The sequence below is a fragment of the Lissotriton helveticus genome, chromosome 3_1 (genome assembly GCF_964261635.1).
Source record: "Lissotriton helveticus chromosome 3_1, aLisHel1.1, whole genome shotgun sequence".
NCBI lineage: Eukaryota > Metazoa > Chordata > Amphibia > Caudata > Salamandridae > Lissotriton > Lissotriton helveticus.
In genome coordinates, this window is record NC_136061.1 from 112,972,585 (window position 1) to 112,985,625 (window position 13,041).

General features: G+C 41.5%; 1 protein-coding gene across 1 annotated transcript in view; it reads right to left on the reverse strand.

Annotated features, from left to right (window-relative positions):
* The window catches only part of PITPNM3 (PITPNM family member 3), a 1,384,705-nt gene that overhangs the window by 766,302 nt on the left and 605,362 nt on the right, over positions 1-13,041 (reverse strand). The window contains exon 3 of the mRNA XM_078679323.1: positions 6,459-6,535. Within this exon, the coding sequence (XP_078535449.1) occupies positions 6,459-6,535 (77 nt within the window). The remainder of the gene's footprint in view (positions 1-6,458; positions 6,536-13,041) is intronic.

The window sequence follows — 13,041 nt, forward strand, 5'->3', positions numbered from 1 at the left end:
TATGATAGCCTTGAATTTTGGCAGAGAGTTCTAAAGCGAACTAGGTGGCTTAATCAGCCAACACGAGAAACTCCTTTACAGTGTAGTATGATACGGAGCCAAATGACGCAACTCAAGGGTTTTCAGCAATGGAACCATGTCACCTGAAACTTCAAACTGTGGAATATAAGCGGACCCAGTTGATTTGAAGCACTTGCCAAGGAATACCAATTCTACAAGTCACAATTCTTTAAATATTTACAGTTGTGGCATGCATTATACCAGTAAAATCACTAGGTTGAACCCTTCAGGAATTTAAAGCTCTTGAGCCAAAAATAACATTAAAACCCCTAAATAGACAATGGACTTTGCACATTTAAAGATCCTTACCAAGGGGGCGTGGCTTACACGCCGGAGAGTAATGGCGGCTCGTCCATGAGCTCCGACGAGCTGTGGTAATCCCGCTGACCTACGGACCTCAATTTGTGCCCTGAGGAGCCTGCATTTTGCATTTCCTGCAATCGGAACATGCTCCACGAACGCTGATGGTGGCGTTCCCTCGTTTCCTGCTGTTTTTAAGGCTTAATTGACCTCCGGTGTCTTTCTGCTGCTACGGGACGCGGGCGGCCGCCATTTTGTGCCGCCGAGCCCGCGTCTCTCCTCTCACGAACGCAGCACCTCTCTTCACCGGAATGCAGTTTTTCCTCTTGCGCTGCCAGCCTCCTTCCAGCATTTCTTCAGGTATGACATAATTCGCGAGGTAGCTGCAAACTTACCTTTGCCTCCCTTACTCAGAAACTTTTAATCTCTCCTTAATCTATGGTCCCCCTTATTTCTGTCATGGTGGGGTAGACTCGATGCTATTAAAATGATGATCACTCCTCATGTCCTTTATACTGTCTCTATGCTTCCTATAAAAATACCCAATTCATACTTCACTTGTATTAATTCGATTTGCTCTAAATTCCTGTGGAACAACAAACACCCCCGCATTGCGTTACATAAACTCGTTCGTCCTAAGAACGAAGGGGGTGTCCGTTTCCCTAATTTTAAAACCTACCATTCTGCTTTCCTGATTAAACAATCCTTTTCTTTAGCATATGACTTTGTGCATGCTCCATTACCCCGCTGGGTTACATTTGAACGTTCACTATTAAAGGATTTCTCATTCCAACACATTGTCTTTATGTCAAACTGCTCCTTCGTATCCAAGAACCCGATTCTTAAGTATTCCCAAACTTTGCTACATAACACTTTCTCTAAAGACCTTTCGCCCATTCAATGTTTCTTGTCCTCTATTGTGTGGTATAACAAATTCCTCAAATATAAGGGTAAATCCTTCTACTACAAACAATGGAAAGAGAAGAACATTCTATTTGTCCATCAATTTTTTTCTAATAAATCCCTTCTCCCCTTTTCTGACATGCAAACTTTGTACCATTTACCCTTATTTGTCTTCCAGAATACACAAATATTACTACCACTTTACTATCTCACTTGTCCACTCTCTCTGCTCCTGATACTTTACCGTCGTTTGTTCCCTCTACTCCCCTATATCCTTTATTTTCACTACAACAACCTAAAGCTGCCCTTGTTTATAAAATGTTGTTATCAAATACTACTGTTAGATCTAAATCACCTGTTGAGAATGTCTGGGAAACTGATTTATCTATTTCCTTATCTGTTGATGTATGGGATCGTTTATGGTCCAAGTTGTTTAAGGTTTCAATTTCTGCACGCATTACTCAATCGCTATTTTTTATCTATCATAGAGCTGTTATTACGCCTGTTAGTATTTCTAGGTTTTCCTCATCAACCTCTTCACTATGCTGGTCGTGCTCTTTAGAAACAGGTACACTTAAACATCTTTTATATGAATGTTCTTCTGTTTTATCCTTTTGGAATTCTGTTTGGAATCTTTGCATGAGAATTTTTCCTTACTCCTCTCCTGTATCATTTTTGAACGTGTTTCTAGGTTCTGTTTCAACTGATATCGATATTGTACCTTCTAATGCTCGATTGCTTGATCTTTTTATTGCTGTTGCTTTTAAAGTAATTTTATCTTGTTGGAAAGATAATTCCAAGCTATCCGTAGTTTCCTGGTGGAATTCCATATGTGACGAACACAGGATTGCTATCGCTTCCTCCTCCTCTGTATCCCTAAAAATTAAATCTGATCTTCTTTGGCTTCCCTTTACTTCCTATCTTTCCTCTACATCACCTACTTGTTTCCCTCGTTAATTTTTCTTCCACTATTTTATTTTCCATTTATTTCTATCTTAGATCCCCTCTTGTCTCTATCTCCTGTTTGCCCCTTCTTCCTCTCTTTCCTTCTTCCCTCTCTTCATCTTTCTGTCTTTTCTTTTCTTTCCGTTTACCCTTTTCTGTTTCACTTCTCCTTCCACATTTGCCTTATGCTTTATATTATTATGATTTCCATTTATACTACTGTAAGGCTTTGTATTGTGTTTCTTTAAAACCAAATAAAAATTTCTTAAACAAAAAAAAAAGATCCTTACCAATAAATGTACCACACCAATTGAATTTTCCAAGCTGTTAGCTCTGTGGGAGCGCAACATTAGCCAGATGGAGCATAAGGAGTGGACATATGTCTGAGTGGCACCTTGTGAAGTTGGTATTCCATAAGGCCTCTGTCTCATCCAATTAAGTCTCTTCATATTCTGCCTACAGACTATAGACAATGTAGGTTGATCTCTCTGGCTTACTAACGATGTGGCAATGACAATGAGGTCTCAAAATGCACAATACAAAATAATGGGAAAAAATCGAATGGATATAGGCAGGGTACTGGGAAACCTGTTGAGCTGACCTCTAAACCATGATTTTTGGTTGACATGGACCAAACAATATTTTCGCACTATGGAGGTCCTTTTGGCCAAAAGGACATAGTGTGGCATTAGAAAATAGATACGATTCCAATTAGGGATTGACATAACTTGAGTAATTTGCTGCAGTGTAATTACATAAAATGACAGTAAAATTACACAAGGTTACGTGAAAATACACATGGAGCATAACACAGCTTTTACCTCTATTATCCTACCCTAAATTGCAATTTATGCCCAAAGTGCACCTTAAAAAGCTTTTTTCACTAAGAAAATAGCACTTAATGCAACAGAGTTCGAAAAGCAGCAACCGACTGCCAAATTTGTTGTTCATGAGCTCTTGTGGAAGAATTTTTGTGCCAAATCACCTATAATTATGCGAAAAGGCATATTCATGCAATTTTCAGTAACTGCCCGTTAAAAGAGTAATGTGAAATTACCGAAATTACTCCTATTACTGCGGCGTAATTTTGCTTAGGCCTAGTGGTAATTCCACATACTAGGGTATCAGTATTTTTCGGGTAAGGAATTACAGCAGCAATTAGGTGGCTCTCATAATAAGATCCTAAAATTCACTTTCGGGATATTGTTTATAACCCTAGGAGGGCCTGTTTAGCTCAATTGCCCCAGTGTGCATCCCTGAAACTGCACTCACGGAGTACCAGGATGTTAGCATTTCACTAGTGGGGTGTTAGTGTTTCACTATCAGGGTGTTAGCGTTTCACTAGCGGGCGTTAAGGTTTCACTAGCAGGGCGTTAGCGTGTAACTAGCGGGGGGGATAGCATTTCACTAGCGGGGTGTTAGCATTTCAATTCACTGTGAAAACATGTTTCTTTTTTGCTCGACCCCCCCGCGCTTGATACATTGTAGCGGTGTGTGGCTTATATGGTGGGCAAGTTTTTTTTCTTTCCTAAAGACCATGTGGATTACTCTGGCATTATGCACTACAAATCAAACTAAGGCAGCTGCGAGCCTGATAATAACACAATACTGTTGAAACAAAATGCCTTAATTCCTCTTTGGCCTAGTTTGCCCTATACCTTCCACTCAGCATCACTCACTGCCCCGCAGGGCGCGTTCTCCCTGAACACTGTGATGCACGATTTTCCCTTGATCCTTCTTTCTGAGCGGGAAAACGCACACAATTATTTACCTAACGCAGGCCTTTCTACTTTAATGCTAATCCAGCTTGATTCGTTCTTCTGCTTTTTCCCTGAATCTTTTCTGTAAAACCATTCATCCCACCTCATTTAAGCCCATAGAGACTGTTCTTGTGCCTGGGACAAATAGCTGCCTTAGACAAGGAAAAGCTTCAGCACTGCTCCCTGGACTTAGCTCTGAGCCTGCTTCAGGTCCATGGGGAGTGTTTCGCTGCTGGTGCTTTCATAATTTACCCCTCAGATGTTGCTTCTGTGTCAACATGTGGAAAGCCGTGCCCCCACAGTCATTCAGCATAGGCGCTGTAAGTAGAGGTGGGGTGACCGCTGCAACACCCCCAAAATATCCAGGCTCAGCCCAGAAGTTGAATAAGCAAAGAGGAAGCCTTTAATATTGTTTTTATCTTGTCACATTTGCTGTTCTACAAAGACAGAGGTCTAATATTAGACTATGTCTTCTGACACATTGCTGCTTACTCTTTTAATGCCTTAACCGCGGCAAAAAATCCGCCGCCGTGCGGGGCGTTCCAATGTGTGGGCGGGGCCGCGTCGGCCACCGGATGTGCACAGCACTTCACAGGTAGTGCTCGCGACGGCCATTGGCCGACGGGCGCAAGGAAAGTGCGAAAATGGAGGTTGCTGTTTACTTCTCTGAGAGTGAGAGGATTTTGTGAAGTGAGCCATGTGACAGTTTTGCAGGGGTACATGGAGTCTAAAAGGAAAGGCTGTAGGACGTCATTTTTCCTAATACCCAACAAAATGTAAAGACCTATAAATTAACTGTACAAATATTTCAGAAAATATCAGCAGTTGGGAAAGCACAAATAAAGTGTGATGGAAACAAACATTTTAGCCCCAACAAACAAATCTAGATACTTTACTTGGTGATGCGAAAATGCTAAATAGTTGCTGAAATCAAATTTTCACATGTTGTTGTGTGTGTGCTATACCGTATTATCAGTAAAAGTCTAGGACTGTGCCAATCTAGTGGTCCTTTCAATGGAAAGTATGCTGTTTGTAAATGACAATGTGCTACCACACCATGCTGTATTAATATATTTGCAACAGTGTGCTCCATAATGCACAACCAGCTCCCTGAAATATTTGTATATTTAAAATGTAGGTAGGGGTTTACTTCTCTGAGAGTGAGAGGATTTTGTGAAGTGAGCCATGTGATAGTCTTGCAGGGGTACATGGATTCTTAAAGGAAAGGCTCTAGGATGTCATTTTTTCCTAATACACAACAAAATGTAAAAAGACCTATAAATTAACTGTACAAATATTGCAGAATATATCAGCAGTTGGGAAAGCACAAATAAAGTGTGATGGAAGCAAACATTTTAGCTCCAACAAACAAATCTAGATACTTTACTTGGTGATCGAGTCACCCCCCTTCCCTCGTTGTCTGTTGAGTCACCCCCACCCCGCCCCACCTCTCTTACTTACACGGGCCGTTCCAGTCAAGCAGTTTGGGGTAGAATGTTCCTTTTGGGATGGGGCCGAGATTAATTTGTATATGTTTAGCCCCAGTCATTAATGGCATAGGCAAGGTTAAAAACGATTGACTAGAAAGCGGCCCAGAGTGAATACCAAGAGATGACAAAGATTCAGAAATTCCTCTGATCATTTTGGGGCAGATTTAGAAGACCCTTTTCGTCGCCGTTGCATCACTTTTGTGACGCAGAGGCGGCGTACATAATTTGGCCAATTTACAACGTGATGCATCTAGGGAGATGCGTCATGTTTTAAAGCCCTGCGCCACAGTATGCCTGCATCAGGTATAATGTATGCGGGGTGGGCAAGGAAAGCCTCGTAAAAGTGACACAGTAAAATATACAAAATTTCACTGCGTCACTTCTAGGACACCATGCATCAAAACCTTACGCCTGCTTGAAGCAGGCGTAAGGAATGGCACAGTGTAGTGGGAATAGGCCTCAAAAGAAGTCTCTTAGGGGTGGTTAAAACCTTCAGATTTCGTGGACATTACAAATCTTTGAAAACTTTGAAGGATTTTCATGCAAACTCTTTTTACAGGACTATTGTCCCACTAAAAGTGAGTCTTTGGTGAAATATTCTTTAAATCCTAATTCTGCAGAATTTTACTCTGACAGTCTAAACTTGAATACCTTCATACATTTAAATATTTTACAAAACAAATTTTGCAGAAAAACAGTGGCCCATGCAGGTAAGAGCGGTGGGGCGTGTGGGGGGTATTTCGAAAGACGATGACGGGAGAAAGTTAATTATTTATTTAATTTCCCCTCTAACTAGTCCGTGGAAGTACCCCCCACACAGCCCCCCGCCCCTCCGCTCTTACCGGCATGGGCCGCGGCTGTCAGAAAATACAATTTGCGTGCACACTCCAAGCTTCATGTGAAAGATCACTGCAACCTTGTCCAAGTGAAAAGGTCTATGGCGCCAATCCCCTGCCTCCCACCCTTGCTTTCTCAATAGCATCTCAGAAGTGCTGCTCACCTCACTGTCCTCATGGATCTCCATACTGTTTTGCCGCGGACATCTCTGCTTTCTCTGGGGCACTCTGTACAGTTCACCTGAAGAAGAAGAAGTAGAGAGACAGCAATTAGGTTTTAGATCTGAGACTAATATAGGATTTGGCTTTGATATTCATAATTAGAACATTGGAATGTTGGGAGCTCCATTGCAGACAATGGAGTGCTCCCTGCTTCTACGGGCCGGTAAAGGCCCGCAGAGCAACATTCCAATGTTCTACAAAGGCTTCTCGAAGTTCGAGGGGATTTATATCCCCTCGAGCTTCGAGAACCCTTTGTTTAATTTGTTAGAACATTCTGCCCTCTAGTGGCAGAATTTTCTAATAGCCTTATAGCACTTCGTAGCAGGGCTATACGGCTATTAAAGTCCCGCTGTTTCGTTAAAGTCCCTCGCCTTCGGCTCGGGTCTTTAACGATCCAGCGGGCCTTTAATAGCCGGTATAGCCCGCTACGGCGGCCTATAAGGCTATATTATTGCTGCTTAGTTGAACAACTGGGGCATATTATAGTGGGTGATATCTTGCACGTCCTGGGCACTTTGGTGTTATGTCTCTTTCCTGTAGGCGATGGGGGCACAACAACCAAGCGCACTGGGGAGCAATTCAAAGTCTTGTTTTAACAAATCACGAAGTCCTATATAAATGACGCTTCAATCTCCCAAGTCCTGCCACCAAATATCCAGTCCTCAAAAATGAATTCTACAAATGGAAAGGAGCGTCAATGTATCCGCTATGGTATCGAATCAATGATTGTTTTTCGAGAATCAAATACAATGGCAAACTCATTTCATATGTGTTTTCCATTTATTAACACTCTGGTGTTACATAAGGTGCCAGAGATGCTTGTGTAGTCCCTTCTGTAATAAAGATTTTGCCAGTACACATTTTGCACTAGAGCACTGGGGAATAGCTCTATGCAAATGGGGAAACACTTTACCTCAGCACCCGTACCTCACTACAGACACGGGCATAGAGACAAAGGGACTGATGGCCACGTGGAAGTGGTGCACACTCAGCGCCCCCCCAGGGGTGCCCCTCCAAAGGTGGAAATGGAGTCCCAGGGACCCCTACATGTGGATGCATTCACTTGCTGCACTCCTCTACAGAGAGATCTTTGTCCCCTTTCAAATTCAGACACAGTTGTGGCCTGCACAGTGAAAGGCAGACCTGTGGCTTCAAATAGCTGGTCTCCCATTCCCTTATTCACTGGCCCAGTTACAGGCGTTAGTTCACACCGGCCATTGGAAAAGCACATTCACTGTATTAGGGTGCATTGTCTCTATCTGCAGTGGGCACACCCACATAAAGGAGGGCTATGGCGGGAACAGTGACAGTGTGCCCTCTTTGTAAGATGAGCCCTGGAATTAACTTTAAGGAATCTTGTGCATAGTGTAGATGCTGGCCTGTGATACCATGCATCAGAATAAATTACTACATCTTGTTCAACAATACATAGCTTGGTTATTGGCTCAACTCGGCTACTAAGAGACTTCAACTGCCAGTGGAGGACGTTTCACAGGGATAGGACACATAACACATTCATGTAATGCATCTACACCAACTGATGAAACACCCTCATACCGTTCAAACATACAACACACTAACATACAAAACTAAATTCAGCACAGATCTACTATTCTTTGACTGAAAGGCACTGTGATGCCTTGTGTCAAAGGGAGAGAGAACATGTTTGCCATATCTCTCCTCCAGCTCTGGTGCAAGGGTGAATACATCCTCTGAAGCATATGCTTTGAGGCTTTTGCCACTTTATATGTGTGCTGTGAAATACAGTACACATTCAAAGTCAGAGAAACAAGGAGAAATCAAAAGATTTTCCTTGTTACGTCTGCGTCGAGGGGACATGACCTTTTGGCTCAAATCCCTGTTTACCAATGTTTGTAGATAAGCAGTTGTGTCAAAACCCATGGGTGGTGGGAATGCCCATGCACCACCTACGGAACGACCCCTTGACTCAAAGTAATGCAAAGCAGCACATAGCACAACTTTGGGTTACTATAAAGTCCACATTTGTAAAGCGCACAATCACCCGTAAGGGTCTCTAGGCGCTGGGGGCCGTCGGGAAGATTAAGCGAGCTATTGCCCAGAGCCACATGGTGCTGGGCTAACCTGCCGCCGGAGCCGGGGATCGAACCGTGGTCCCCAGATTCCAGCGTCAGTCGCCCTGGCCGCGGCGCCACACCTCTTCCGCAGCGCCACACTATCCAATGCTACTCCTTATTTGTGCTGGATGGTAAATCCCACAATAACACTTTGTGATGGGTTTGCGTCATGAAAGTGGCACAGACCCAAAGCAACCTGTTAGTAAAACTGAGCCTTCATATCTTCAGAGTAGAACTGGAGAATTGTGGAAATTGGGAGAATTTGCAAGTGGCAAAATTTCCTTGAAAGGACGGCATGGATGGGGTAAGGGCAATCGTGAGTTCGATCGGCCTCTACTTTTCACCCATCCTGACAGGCAATTGACTCTCAAGATTGCTTTGGATACAGAATAGGATATAATTTCTTCTGCAGAGGAACGTTCAGGCACTGTGATTGGAGGCAAATCCAGTCAAAGAATGTATATTGAGTTCTGCACCTGCGTGTATTCCCATAGCTCTAAAGTTCGGGTCAAGTTCGCGCTATATACAACTCTGCAATAAATAAATAAATAATTAAACAAAAAACACACTGCTCCAGCTACTTATGCATGTTGAATCCTTAACTTCCAGTTTCTACTTAGTGGAAGTTACTGTAGGAAAAAGGTAATATTCTATATAAAGGCATTATAATCCATGTAATAAATCACACTGACTAATTAACTGGCTGTGTACAGCCTGTCTAATAAATCGCTGACAGATTTGGAGACTTTTTCTCAACTGAAGAACCCCTAGAGCTACTGTGATTGCTACAGACAACACAGTGGAAGACCTGGGAAAGAAACATTGATATAGGAAACGATTTGGCCTCAATTATTTCATGAGCCTTTGCACACTGTCCACTACATAATAAAGATTATTGGCGGGTGGAGTGAACCGCTGGCAGAGAAAACCTGCCGGTGGAGTACACTGCCACTGAGGTTCCCTCTGAGTGGGTGGGTTTGCTTTGAATGGAGGACTGATCTATTAAAATGAGATCCACACCCTCACTCCACTAGCATTTGAATGCTTCGTATGATTGCAGTGCTGAGAGAGTGAGGGAATAAATCAACCTGGAATAGGGATCACTGGGGGAATGTATGACGTTAGAACGTATACATTTACAATGCATGCCTTTGCAATGCAGTTTTTACATCGCAACATCCTTTACAACGCATTCTTTTACATAGCATGCCATTACATTGCATTTTCATAAACTACCTTTACAACGCATTCCATTACATCGCATTATACCTTTACAACGCATACCATTACAATGCATACCATTACATTGCATTTTAGATAAGTGTTGGACAGTATAGGGGTAATAATTACTATTCTAACTGCAGTGAGTGCAACAGTAGGGTAAGTCTTGGATAGTGGAAGGGTATACATTACTATTCTAACTCCAGTGAGTGCAACAGTAGGGTGAGTGTTGGATAGTGTAAGGGTACTATGCGGTGTAATGGTAAGTGTTGTAATGACTTGCGATGTAATGCCTGCGTTGTAGTGACATGCATTGTAATGATATGCCTTGTAGTGAGATGCAATGTAATGGCTGCGTTGTAATGACATGCTATGTAAAGGATGTTGCGATGTAATGACTGCTATGTAATGGTAGCGCGATGTAAAGACTGCGTTGTAAAGGTTGTTTCCTCACTGGGGGGATATACCTCCCCTGAATCTTGTATTGTGTACGCAGTCTTGGATGGTCCCTACTCTTAGGATGCACCACACGGAAGGCCTTCAACAGTTGTCCAAGCCCTGGTCCTATCTCTGCCTGATAAAATGTAATGTTGTTGCAGATGGATTCTTAATCCACACTGAATCCCTTTGAAGAAAGACCTTCATGGCCCTGCTCAACTGAGCAAGTGACTCAATCACCATTAGAGCACTCTACTGGCTCCCTCCACTAGGCTTCAACACCTTCAAATCCTGATGCATCATTAACATAGCTGTGAACCTCAAAACCCCTCTACATCTGACAGGCAACATCCAAATCTGTGCTGGACAATGCAATACCTGCTGAAGCAACATTGTCAGGCTGTAGAAACGAAAGGCCAGAAAAGAGAAGAGTGTGTCTAGCCCTTGCGCTGCTGTGCTTCTAGCATTTTGAACTTCCTACTCTCCCATATCACGAAAGATCCAGATCTCCTTCACTTCAGAAAGGACCCAAACACCATTCTCTGCAAAGAACACCTCATCCACAAGTAGAATCTGGGTGATTCACTCGGGCTTAAATATCACCCTTCTTATTCCAGCTACCTGTCCTGACTGCAGTACCCCTATTCGATTTATCTATTATAAGCCTCCCTCCGAGCATTGTCCTGTTGCTTTGGAGCTGTGGTTGTGCTCAATGAATGCAAACACGAGCAAACACATACAAGTGCATGTACTACCAACCTTCCACTCAATTCGCGTGCAACCTCCCTGGGCTTTGATGCAAATCCCTATCTACTAACACTCATAGACACAGATTTGCACCATCTTCTAGGCAGGCGTAATGAGGATAAATGTTTTAATTTCTCCTTATTTTTCCAACTTTGCATTTTCGCTGCATTATACAGAACACCTACAATGTGGGTAAAATTGTAAGGGAAAGTTTTTGTACTGGAATATTCTCCTTCCAGTACAAAACCTATGGTTTTATAGAACGCACACTCTGCGCGAGCATTAGTGCATGGCAGCAAAAAGAGTGCCACTGCGCGAAAGATAAATAATGTGCCGTATCTTGGTAGATATTTCAGCATTTCCTTCTCAGCCATTTAGTTCAATGGAGACATGTTACGGCTGAGCTGCAATTGTAGGAGCATGCATTTAATTCTTCTATAAAAACAATGAAAATCCTATTAATTCTCAGAATCTACTTTGTCTACTTTTCATTAAAATTGCAATTTGTAACACACAAAATGTTATTATATCCCAATTAACATTTTATTGCCATCTTTTCCACCATAGTCTGTTTTAATTTCCTTTTTAAATGGCAATTATTTTAATCCAGGGTAATTCTATAATAGCGGCCTATTTTTGCTTTTCAAATTAAAATAAAACATTCACTTTCAATTAAAAAAATTTGAATATTTATACCAGGATATTTCTCACTTCTTAAAACCTCAGTCATAGTTGCAAAACATCCTATAAGAAAACAACATTGGTTTTTACCTATTGAACAAGCACTGTCAAAACCAATAGCTCTGGGTTTCATTTGCTACTATACACAGCAATAGCTCATTATAGTAAGGTATACAGGAGTTAGGCAGTGGTAATGGATAGAGAGGGTGATAGTAGTAAAGTAGGCCTCCACGCTAGTCAAGGCAGTTCTTGAGGTGAGGTGGGAAAATAAACCTAAATAGCCAATAGCATTAGGTGATAGACAATTACTTCTCTGGTCTGAGCGATGACGTGATTGGCAAAGTCTTAAGTCATTGACGGAAAGCGGCTCAATAAACAAAGTCAATACTTGAAAGGCTGGACCATATATATATATATATATATATATATATATATATATATATATATATATATATATATATATATATATATATCATCTTTACTATTGCTGTGTTTCGCAATCTCTAACATTATAAATGTATTCCTTTTACACATCTCTTGTAGGTTGGTATATTTGCTGTTCTTTATTATGAGTTGCATTTTGTTTATGTTCATGAATCACACAGATGTTTTTTTTTCATGTTCATGACGTTGTCAGTATGTAATATAATTTAAATAATGGCGCCAAACTAGATTAATAAAGGCTGCTGTGGCAGCCGAAGCGTGTCTCTCTTGACTTCTTGGGTCGAGGTCGGCCAGATGCAATAAAGAAGCTTTTTATCTTGCAGTCTCGTGTGCGAGTTCGCTTCACTTTTAAAAAGGGAGGTGAGTTGTCATATATATATATGTATATATAAATACATATATATATAGACCAAGTAATTTGACACCATCACCGTCTCTCTATATGAGCATAGGGGTGGTTGCTAATTTATTCGAAATATAAAGCAATGTACAATTGTATATGTAAAGATATATCTCATATTTTATATTTCTTTTTTCTTTTTTTTTTTCTCTATGACAATAATGTAACAGAAACTATGTGAATGACTGCTGTTGATTAGACATTGCTTTGTCCTTGTATGTTTTATGCCTCTGCCACAAAATAAAAAAATAAAAAAATAAAAAAAAGAGAAGCTTGAGACTGTAAGGCAGCGAAAAAATCGCTTTTGTTTCATATAGGTGACTGTACTTGGATATTGGAGTATAAAAATGTGAGAAAAACATGTACAAGATCAATTAGATCTATGGTAATATGTATCACTCCAAGATGGCGCTGGTGAATGTCAGTACGCTATAGTCCTTCCTTTCTTGTGGGGAAAATGTTTTAAACGCATGCCGATGTCTATTGGCTCCTGACATC